This window comes from Alexandromys fortis, unplaced genomic scaffold (genome assembly GCF_014885135.2).
Source record: "Alexandromys fortis isolate MF-2015 unplaced genomic scaffold, M_Fortis_MF-2015_v1.1 scaffold_16, whole genome shotgun sequence".
Classification (NCBI taxonomy): Eukaryota; Metazoa; Chordata; class Mammalia; order Rodentia; family Cricetidae; genus Alexandromys; species Alexandromys fortis.
Window position 1 is genome coordinate 4,422,781 of NW_026067893.1, and position 11,852 is coordinate 4,434,632.

The following is an 11,852-nucleotide window of genomic DNA, read 5'->3' on the forward strand; positions in this document are numbered from 1 at the left end:
TAGGCTGTTATAGGTTTAAAAACATATAAACCCTAAAGTAATGGCTAAAAATAATATAGTACAGTTTAACAGGCTAATTAGAAGGATGAAGTCCAGTCATAAAAGTGCTCAATTAATTCACAAGCGACCAGAAAACACGTGTGTGTGGTGGGGGGGGGGGTGAGTAGGCCAAATGAGAAAAATAAAAAACAACAATGCGATACAGTCAAGCCTGAACACAACAGTCACATAAAATCTAAATAGTCCAAGTACCAGAAATCAAAGGAAGAAGTTGGCAAATTGGATCAAATAATAAGATCCAACTCTATGCTTCTTAGGAGAAACACAGGTGTAGGAAGCAAAAGTAAAAGAAAAATCACGCATGCCTTAGTAAGAGATCTCATTGCAAAAGCAACTTGGAGAGCTCTGGAAGGGTGCATTTAGCTTCACTTCAGGTAACCGTCCATCACAGAAGGAGGTCGGGGAATGAACTCAAGGAAGCAGAAGCCATGGAGGCCTGCTCTTACAGGCTTGCTCCTCATGGCTTGCTCAGCCTCTTTTACAAGTCAAGGTCACCTGCCCAGGGTTGTCATCACTCACAATAGACTGGGCCTTCCCACATCAATCATTAGTCAAGAAAATGTACCCAACAGGTCAGTATGGTGGGGGCATTCTCTCAATTGAGTTTCCTCTTCTTAGAGGACTCTAGGTCAGGAAGAAAAACAACAAACAAATGAACAAAACCCTATGCAGTACAATACACCGTGTTAACCCGAATCACAAGGAATCAGAGTAGCTGTAGTATGTCATGTAGATTTCAAAGCAAAATTTAGCATCAGGGATTAAAGAAGGTCATTTTATAATAGTATAGGAGTCAATTAATCCTAAGAGAATATAATAACAGTAAACATATGTGTACCCAATAACAGAGATTTAAACATGAAGCAAAACCTAACAGAATTGCAAGAAAAAATAAACATATTCAAAATGAAATGCACCCTTGCCCCTTGTCCTTCATCTCCTGAGAGAGGCAGGAGAGTTGACCCAGACCCCCACCAACTGAGTGGGTCCTGCACCTCACCTGGGCAGCCCAGTAGAGCTGACCCAGTTTACAGGGGTGTGAGTGAGTCTTCCAGAATTCATGAGTGTGAAAGACCTGGCACTGCCTCTCATCTGTCATACCTTAGCAGGGGCAAGGGAGAGGTGCCTTCCCTGACCCATTCCTGGCTGCCTGTGGCAGGTGGAGGAGCTGGTCCTGAGGTCAGGAGAGACCCTGCCTCTCACCAGCTGCAGTGCTCAGGAGAGCGGCCTGCACCTCGTCTGGACAACACAGTAGAGCTGGCCCTGCTGGTGTAGGTGTGGGTGAGCCATCCCTAAGGACGTGCGAACAGGAGTAATAGCCTCACTTGCTGCTTATTGCGTTGGGTGAGCTAGCCAGGGCAGTGCTGGAGAGGTTACCCCTGCTGGTGAGGATGGGGGAGAGCTGGTGGACTGGCCAACCCAGCAGCCACCCAGGCCCAGAACCAGAGCTTTGAGTAGGCTCACTCCAGCATCTACCCCATCTATGATCTACTGGAGCACCTGAAGATACTGGTCCTGTAGATCCAAAGCTGCAGGATCTCCATGACACAGGGCAACAACAGTCTATTCTGTGAGGGCCGAGCATCAATAGTGTAGCAGAAACCAGAGGCTCTGAACTAGGCCAACGACTCATTGCAGTGAACACTTGCTAGTCACGATGAATGTGCTAAATGGTACACCATGTGACTCCCTGTGACAGTACAGCTTCTGTGATAAGAGGTTTCTTTTTCTTTTTCTCTTATCTTTTAAATTTTATTTTGTTTTATCTTGGGGCAGGTGTCACAAGGGCAAAGGGCAGATGTGAAGGATAGGGAGGTGAATGGAATCGAGATGCATGATGTGAAATTCATAAAGAATAAAAAGTTAAATTAGAAACAAAAGCAAAATGACAGTCACCTACTTAAAAAGCCTTCTCTCAATAACAAGGAGAGCACGCAAGGGAAAAAATCAGCCAGGATACATCAGCTTGAGCAACATCACCAATGGCTTAATCTGGTTGGTTAAGAGCATTTATAGAGGACAGTGGCAGAATGGTTGGTCCTGTTGCCCTGTGTACAGCATAGCTCTTCTTTGTTGACTGAGGTTTCTGTCCTGCCCAGTTCTGGCAGTTGTTACGTCCCAAAGAAATCACACAGAGGTCTACCATAATTATAAACTGTTTGGCTTAGTATCTCAGGCTTCTTATTAACTCTTATGACTATGCAGAGCAACTGAGCAAAGAAAGGAAATAGAATGCATCAGGGGTTAGAAAGAATTAAAAATATCTTTCCAGATGACATGATCCTGTGGTAGAAAAATCTCAAGCAGTTCACAGACACAATAAGAGTTAATGGACAAATTCAGGGGTGTGTGAGATAGGCCACTGTGTGTGCAGGAGCACAGACATGAACCTGTTCCAGTGTGTGAGTCACTGTGTGTGCAGGTGCACACATGTGAGCCTGTTCCACCTTGACTAAAGGTCAAAGTATTTGAGTTTACTTTTATTCTTTCAAAGTTGTTGGTCAGTTCAGGTGTAGCTACAAACAAGAAACCCTGATTAGTTGGTGTTTTGGGCATTATGATGGCCCATAGAGGTGGATCTGCTCCACCCTGACCATAGGTCAGAGAATTCAATCCTATTTCTGCTCCTTTATTTTCAAATAGGAGGTTTGATATAGGGAGTGGCTGCCTATAGGATATTTGGTCCAGGGTGTATTTACTGCATATTCCTGCCCAAAACATCAGAATACTTAACTCAGGAAATAGTGGCTGGAGGTCTCAAGCAAGCAGGTAACTGTTCTGATTGTCCAATGCATCATGTTAAAACAGTATTTTGTTTTCTCCCCGCTCTCTTTTGTACTGGGGTGTAAAGGCATATGAAAATAAACACAGGTGGACTCAGTATTCACTGAGTTGCCCTCTTGGTATTAACTTAAGTCTCTGTGTTCCTTTCGTGTCTCTGTTCCTCCTACCTAACATTTCTAACTCACATGGCCCCACCCTGGAACATAAGAACCCGTGGCTTACTACAACTATACAACCTTTCTCAGATTTCCATAAAGTGGTAACAGATATTGGGACAGTGAAAATAAGAGAGTATTTTCATTTATTATAGAATCTCCCCAAACAAGATACATAAAGATACATTTAACCAAAGTGGTGAAAGACTAATATACTGAAAATTATTAGACGAATTTAAGACAACATAAATAAGTGGGAATACATCTGATTCCCATATGCACTCATTGAAAGACAATAGTTCTCATAGTAGCATATTAGAAATTACCCCAATGCAGATCCAATGCATTTTTATCTGAATTGTAATGCATTTTTTAAGTGGAAAAACTCACTCATATTATCATGTAGATTTCTCAATAGCCTTGAATAGTTAAAACAATTTTGAAAGGTAAAGAATATTCAGATGTCAACCACAAACAAAAACAAATAAAACACCAGACTTTCCAGGGTTGGAGAGACCGAGAGATGGCTGGCTACTCTTGCAGAGGACCCAAGTTCAATTCACAGCACCTACATAGCAGCTTACAACTGCCTATAACTACAATTTCTGGGGATCCAATACTCATGTCTGGTATCCCTGTGTACCAGACACGCACAAGATGCGCATATATGCGCTGGACATGCACATGGTGCATTTACATCCATGCTAGTAAAACATTCATGCACATAAAAGAAATATAAATATATTTTTTTTAAAAAGATTCTTACTGCAAACCTGTAAGAATTAAGAGCACAGTGTGTAGACAGAACCACAGACCAAGGTAATAGATTGTAGAAACCAGAAATAAGCTGATGCGTCAGTGCCCAAGGTCATTACATAGATAAAGTGCAATCCCCTTAGCAAAACCCTTCCAGAGTCACCGTGTGTTCATGCACAAAATGAGTCTGGGCTCTACAAACCAGTACATTGATTCAGCAGATGGGAATGGGAGAAAAGACTTGTCTCTGACCGTGACAGACAGCTGGCTGACCCGCACTAGAAGTAGGGAAGGACTTCTATTCTAGAGTTACAGGATGCTTTAGAATCTGTAGTTAAGAGCACTGGCTGCTCTTCCAGAGGTCCTGAATTCTATTCCCAGCAACCACATGGTGGCTTACAACCATCTGTAATGAGATCTGGTGCCCTCTTCTGGTCTGCAGGCAGACATGCATGCAGAACACTGTATACATAAAAAATAAATCTTAAAAAAAAGCGTTTGGTTGGTGCTGTGAAGCACAGCATTGTGACTGTACTATGTCTTACTAAATTACGCACCTTTTCTTAAATATGTTACGAAGTTAAAGGCAGGAGGGGCTGTAGTTCAGAGGTTGAGTGCTTGGCTAGCATGGGAAAAGTTCTGAGTTGATTCCTAGCATCACACACACACACACACACACACACACACACACACACACACGAAATGTTCTAACATTAAGGGATATGTGATCACATACAGGTTTTTCACAAATGTTCGAGGCAGCTTTACTCAAAGACTAGAAGACTGGAAGTGACCTGGTTCACTGAAGGTCAATAGATTAACGAATTGTGATAGATCTATGCACAGGAATACGAGTTATGAGCGAAAAAGAAACAAGCCATTTATATATGCAACAACAGAGGTGCATCTCAGATGTTCCTACTTAGTGATAAACTAGTTGCTGGGGATAGAGCTCAGCTGGCAAAGTGTTTGCCTAGTACGCATGAGTCCCTAAGTTCAATCCTCAGGGTCGTATCAACAGAGCATGGTGGTTCGTGTGTGTGTGTGTGTGTGTGTGTGTGTGTGTGTGTGTGTGTGTGTGTGTGTGTAATCTTTGGAAGGTGGGGGCAGGAGGATCAGGAGGTTATTTGAGGCCAGCCTGGGCTACAAGAGCGATCCAAACCCAATACAAAGCTATATCCAAAAGGAACAGATACCAAGTATAAAATTACAAACAACATAAACAATATTAAGCAAGGAACACATGATAAATGTTTTGAAAAACATTCTATTACAAAGAGTTTAAATCTGGCATCAGAAATAAGCTTGGCTAAATCAAAAGAGGAAGCTAACTATGACTATCTAATCTTCAACCGCATCGAAGGCCTGAGAAGGGAGATAGAAGTGCAATCAGGCAGCTTCCAAAGCGCATAGTTTACGATGGAGACAATTGGCTACCTGAACAATCACCCAAAGTCTCATTGCAATGTTGAAGCAACCACCTTTCCCTAAGGCCTAGCATAACTGACAGACCATTTTCAGAGGCACGAAAATTTTTAGCACCATCTTACCCTTATCCTATCTTGGCAAGGTTGACAGTTCCTTGCCTAAAGGCCAATTATGCCAAGAAGAAAACAAACTCTGAGTGGAGTGTCTTTGGTGCTCAACATTCTCTCAGGAGTAGATTGGTGCTATCAGGAGCAATCATGTCTCATGTCAACAGAACCGTAAGTTATTTAAATGCCATATTCTACAGATCCTTGAAGTGGTTGAAGATTACCTATCTGGGCAGAATGCAATCTCTATGTATCTAAAGAACCTAATTAATCTGATTATACGTATAACAAACATGAACAACTATTGACCTATAATATTTGATACCTGTATAACTTAAAGACTAAAACTTCATGTCAGAATATTAAGTAATCTAAAAACAAATGTGCAGCAAATGAGGAAAATGGCCTCAAGATGTAAACAATGTGTAAGTATCTTGATCAGAGGTAAGAATAATATATAATGCAATATGAAAATATATCTTAAAAGTTGTACTGATATACAAAATGTCCTAAACAGAGGTATAAACGTGCATGCAATCTGACAGAATAACTTTGCATGGGCCTACAAATATTGTAAACAGTAATAACAAATACAATTTGAACTTGTATTAATATATAAAAAACTATGCCAGTGTAAATTATCTATAAATAATAGCTCATAAGTATCCACTCTGTTACCCATTATTATTATCTGGGGAAAACTCACGCCACAGAAACAGAAAGTCTAAGTTCAGCTGTGCCACGGGGGAACCACACAGAGAAAAAAATACCTGGTCTGTGCCCCAGTTTTTCCCAGACTCCAGGAAGCCACGCCTTAACTAGGACCCACCTCTTAATGATAACTGGCTAACAAGGCTTCTCCATCACCTACACATAAGTCTCAAGAAACATCCAGGGAGAAAGGGAAGAAAGATTGTAAGAGCCAGAAGACTAGAAAATCTGCTGTAAAACTGAATCTCCTAGAAATGGCAGCCTAAGATAACCGTAGAGAAGGAGAATTAGCCTCTTACAAGGATGAGTCCCTTAACTGGTTACCCAATACAAAGGGATCAGCCCTTTTATTATATAAATGATAAACAAGGATTCAGCAGTTGTATTTATATATATTTATATGTTTGTGTATCTGTGGGTGTGCATATAATATATATGGGTGTGCATGTGTGTGTGTGCATGTTTATAACACTAATAAATTAAAGAAAAAGTGGCCACCAATTTGAAAATGGATGAGGGAGAACCAAGGAAGGATTGGAGGGAACAAAGGGAATTGGGGAAGTGGTGTGATTAGATTTTAATTAGAAATATGTATAAAAAATTTCAGAGGAGGACCAATGGAACCAAATAGAAGACCCAGATATCAATCCACACACCTATGAACAACTGATTTTTTGACAAATATAAATGGAAAAAGAAAGTATATTCAACAAATTGTGCTGGCATAACTGGATATCAACATGTAGAAGAATGAAAATAGATCCATATTTATTGACGTGCACAAAACTCAAGCCCAAATAGATCAAAGACCTCAACGTAAAACCAGCCACACTGAACCTCATAGAAGAGAAATTAGAAAGCACACTTGAACACATTGGCACAGGAGACCACTTCCTAAATATAACCCCAGTAGCACAGACACTGAGAGAAACAATTAATAAATGGAACCCCGTGAAACTGAGAAGCTTTTGTAAAGCAAAGGACACGGTCAACAAGACAAAACGACAGCTTACAGAATGGGGAAAGATCTTCACCAACCCCACATTGGTTGAGGGCTGCTTTCCAAGATACACATACACATACATATACAAATAAAATAAGAAAGTAAGTCTCCCATGCATGCTAAGACACAGCTCAAACAACTTCTCCATACCCCAGCCTTCCCTCCAGCTTCCACAGGGCTTTGTTGTAGTCCATGATTACTTTGTGGCTCTTTTATACATGCTGAGCTGAGGTTCTCCATGCACTGCCTGTCTGTGTCTCTCCCAATTTCTCAGTGAGATTCTAAGTTCCCTGGGAACAACAGCCTATAGCAAAGGCTTCTGTACACCTGCTGGAGTTGAATGTGACAGTTTGTTCTCAAGTTGCTGCGTCCCAAGTTCTGCTGTTTTAACCACTTTTCTGGAGTGAATTCTGTTCGTCCTGGAGTGAATTATGTGCGTGTACAGGGAGTGTGTGCTGAGTGTTTGCACAACATGAGCTGAGCTGCCTGCCTAACAAGCCCCAATGACAATTCAGGATTTGTTAAGTGAGAATTCTATGCAAAATTAAAGGAATATATATCCTAGTCGTGCCTGGGCTGTAATTTATTAAAGGCACTGTCTCCAACCTACAAATGGAACTCTGAGCCAATGACAAATAGGAAATGCCAAATGTCTTGATAATTCAGCTTTTACATATAATAAGTGAGTCCAACAGCTTCTACTTTCTCTAGACCAATTGTCACTGTCCCAGAATATCTGTTGTCCCTACGAAGCGGGAAACTGATGTCTGGGTCCTGGACAACCTGATGGACCTTGCTCCTTACTTTTGATGGAAAGATGTTTTTTTTTTCCACCACCACACCCCTTAGGTACCTGGACTCTTTGCAGATCTGGGTTCCATCCGGATGGCTGTTCTTACCTGTCATAGAAGAGGTGAGACAACAGTTAGCCTCCAGATGTGGCCGCAGTGACTAACTCCATCTGCAGTCAAGACAGGCCCCACCAACTGTGGCTTCTGTCTTTTCTGTCTGTAATCTATGTATGGAGTCCAGAGGTCAATCTTGGGTGTACTTCCTCAGGTGACATCCATCTTGTTTTTGAGACAGGGTCTCTCATTGGCCTGGAGTTCACCTGACTGGCCAGTAGGCCACAGGAATCTACCTGTGTCTGCCTCCCCTACTGATATGACAAACATGTGCCGTCATACCTACTTTTCAGTGTGGCTTCTGTGGAGTGAAGTCAGGTCCTCATGCTTAAACAGCAAACCCCTTACTGACTGAGCCAGTCTCTCCAGCACCATCTCCCCAGCTCCTCTAATTCTTTGTTAACGTGTTCCCCCATTGTATCCAAAGGTGATGGTAGCCACGGCGCCTGTGCTTACCCAATTGGTGATCTACGAAGAAGCTGTGAGAAAGAATACAAGGGCAGTCCTCCCTGTGAGAAAGACTGCAAGGGCAGTCCTCCCTGTGAGAAAGACTGCAAGGGCAGTCCTCCCTGTGAGAGACTACAAGGGTAGTCCTCCCTGTGAGAGACTACAAGGGTAGTCCTCCCTGTGAGAAAGACTACAAGGGCAGTCCTCCCTGTGAGAAAGACTACAAGGGCAGTCCTCCCTGTGAGAAAGACTGCAAGGGTAGTCCTCCCTGTGAGAAAGACTGCAAGGGCAGTCCTCCCTGTGAGAGACTACAAGGGCAGTCCTCCCTGTGAGAAAGACTGCAAGGGTAGTCCTCCCTGTGAGAAAGACTGCAAGGGCAGTCCTCCCTGTGAGAGACTACAAGGGCAGTCCTCCCTGTCCCCACCACATGTGACTGTAGAAGGAGAGCCCCAGGGAGGCAGATTTGAGACACCAGAGCAGCACAGAGGCAGCCGATCCTGGGTCAGATAGCACTGAGAGGCAGTGTGGGTTGAGAAGCCGCCATGATGAGCCATCTTCACATCTCAGGGTTGCTTTCTTCAAAGAGAACCTCATGAGCAAGGCCCAGAGACCCCTCTTCTTCAAGTGCCTCTGCTAACCGTGCAGCCATTCCCAAGATTTCCTGATGCTGAGGCCCAGGACTGACCCATGGAAGCTGACTCTAACCAGATTTGTCTATCATCCATGACCATCTAGGGCAGTGGTCCTCAACCTGTGGGTCACGGCCCCTTTTAGGGGGTTGCATATCAGATATCCTGCACACTGGGTATTTCTATTACAATTCATAACAGTAGCAAGATTACAGTTATGAAGCAGCAACAAAAATAATTTTATGGTTGGGGGTCACCACAATGTGAGGAACTGCATAAAGGGTCACAGCACTAGGAAAGCTGAGGACCACTGGTTAGGGGACCGAGAGGTCGAAGGGACGTCCACAGAGTGAGGGCTGCAGGACCGATGGACTAGGACTGTGTCTGTGACCTACCTCTACCTTGAATTAGTAACACCTCAAAATGGGAGGCTCTGAAAAAGGAGGCACCAGGCAACCTGGGGCCCACAGGGAAGAAGGCTGAGGGCTGTTTGCACGTCTGTCCTGGTGTGACCGTGTGACCGCTCCTTTCCTGACCTTTGCCCTTGGTTATCATCAGCCACTCATTCCTCTCTCTCTCCTTTGCTGGTTGGGGAGAAGCAAGTCGGAGCCGTTGAAGACCAGCGTGCGTTTCTGGACTCTTCTATCTCACCCCCGCTGCCCGGGGAAAGGGTTTCTCTCCTGGAGGGGTCCTGAGCAAAAGCAGAGGTGACTATCTCACTGCCCCTCTGGGGCATCTCATGGCCTGCACTGGAGAACCGGCAGCCTTTGCCCTCACCTGCTGTGATGGACCAATTCCACTGGATGGAATGCCAAGCAGGAGAGGCCAAAGGCCTTTGTTCCCTTGAAGAACAGTTCTTTACAAGAACTCAGAGATACTTTGCCCTTCGTTCCAAAGGCACAAATAATTAAAAATTAAAATATACATTTTCAAATTGCCCTTGAGAATTTTATGCCAAAAGCATGAATTTCTGGCCACATCTGTAATCCCAGCACTTGAGAAATAGAGGCAGGAAGATCATATACTCAAGATAGCCTCGGCTACAAGATGAGTTTTAGGTTGGCCAAGGCTAATTTGAAATCTTATTTAAGAACAACAACAAAAAAAAACCCTCCCTGGGCTTCTTTTCAATGTCAGAGTGTCGTTGCCAGAAGTGATTAGGTATAAGCGCTTTCAGGATGCCCTTTCCTCCGGCCTCCACGCGTGTGGGACACGGCCATCCACGCATGCAGCGTTTGCAGCGTTTAGCCCAGTGAGAAACGGTGCACAGAGCCTGGATCCTGGAGCTTTGCAGAGGAGGCCAGTTGTGAGCAACATATTTTAAAGCTCAAAAGTGTTTGGAAGTTGTTCTTCGGGGAAAAAAAGTTTTGTTTTTCCTGATAAAATACGTAATTGTTTTTAAAGGCCTTATAGTCTGCAAAGGGGAGGGATAAAATCTTCCCAATAACGTTAGTAAGAACAGCTTGTTACTTTATACTTTGTACAGAATCCATGCTTAATCCTTTCCCAGCACCAGAGCTCCAAGTGGAGCCAGAAAGAGTGGCAGCGGCACCCTGGGCACTGAGCACCCAAGGTACTTACCAGGCACTGAGCACGGAAGGTACCCACCCATTTGCATGTTTTATGATTTAGGGTCTTAGAACTAGCCTGCTCTGAAGGGGGTATTTCATAAATGGAAACCTCCCTTTGAGAGAGAAAGCGGGAGGTGAACTGCATCTAGTTCCCCAGGGCAGAACAGACAAGCCCCACACCTGCACCTATGCATATCTCTTCAATTTAGCACTTTGATCTCCTTCAGGAAGATCTCCCATTTGTTCCCCAACCTGTTTACTGTCATGTCGGTTGGGATTTCATAAGTGTGATGCCAAGAAGTCCCCTTTTCCTTGGGCTCTGCCACCTAAGAAGACTATAAAGAAAAACCCTAAAATATCAAGACCGCTCAACTGGAAAATGTCCAGTTTTCCAATTTGTAGTTGCTCAGTTGTGAAAAAACTCCCAGATCACCAGATCTTGAGACTCTAAACTCACAGTTCAGCAAGCAGTACTCACCAGGCCAGGGGCAGTTCTCTGTCCAGCTCCGGAACTCCTCCGGTTTACTCTGAGCCTGGCCCGAGGGAGAGGATTAAGTACAGGCTCTGTCAGAAACGAAGCAGCAGGAAGTTCTCAAGCCTTGGGAAGATCTTACTTTTGTCCCAAGCAGGAATAGAAGCTGGTGCTCGGGGAAGTCCTGGCCTTTCGTTCTTCTTGTGGCTTGGAACAGAATCGCACCTGATGTTACAGGTATCTGGGGGCGGGGGAAGCATACAAATTTGAAAAATTCCTGCAAGACTTTGGACCATAGTAACAATGACTCAATGCCAACCTAGCCTTGACCTTCTGCAGTGCCTACCACTGAAACAATTCCCCGCTTCCCACCCGGCCGTATCTCAGAAACACATCTTCCTTAGGAAGGAATGCTTTGTCCTCAACGAGGAAACAAAAAGCTTGGCTTCTCTAACACAGCTGTTCCTTCTCAGGCTCTCCAGGAAGACTGGCTCGTTCATGCTTGATGGAGCAGTTTCATTGGTGCAGTGAGGGGCTAGGCATGATGGCCAGCACACGGCCTCTTCCAAGTAAGAAGCTTACACAAACGGTTGCCATTTGACAAGAGCAGAGGTATTGGCCAGCTGAGGGGCTCGTGTGTATTTTAATTCATAGTTCAGAAAGTGAGAGGTGGCAGAGTGTGAATGAGTTATCTTGTTACGCCTTTAGAGATGAAAGTACAGTCTTGGATCTTTGGCACCCTCACAGAGGTAGATCAGTTCCTGCCCACTTTGGCACGTATTCTCGTTGTAGTCTTTCAGACTTCAGACTTTGTTCTTCATTGG

General features: G+C 44.0%; 1 protein-coding gene across 4 annotated transcripts in view; it reads right to left on the reverse strand.

Annotated features, from left to right (window-relative positions):
- Nucleotides 1-11,646, reverse strand: part of Plekhs1 (pleckstrin homology domain containing S1) — a 33,595-nt gene extending 21,949 nt beyond the window's left edge. For 2 of the 4 annotated variants that reach the window (XM_050148517.1, XM_050148527.1), the window contains exons 1-2: nucleotides 11,035-11,642; nucleotides 7,858-7,903 (exon numbers count right to left, since the gene is read on the reverse strand). In XM_050148517.1, the coding sequence (XP_050004474.1) occupies nucleotides 7,858-7,885 (28 nt within the window). In that variant the 5' untranslated portion in view covers nucleotides 7,886-7,903; nucleotides 11,035-11,642. Of the gene's footprint in view, nucleotides 1-7,857; nucleotides 7,904-11,034 lie in introns of all 4 variants that reach the window. The other 2 variants (XM_050148508.1, XM_050148537.1) reach the window with 2 other exon arrangements.
- Between the last annotated feature and the right edge of the window lie 206 nt (nucleotides 11,647-11,852).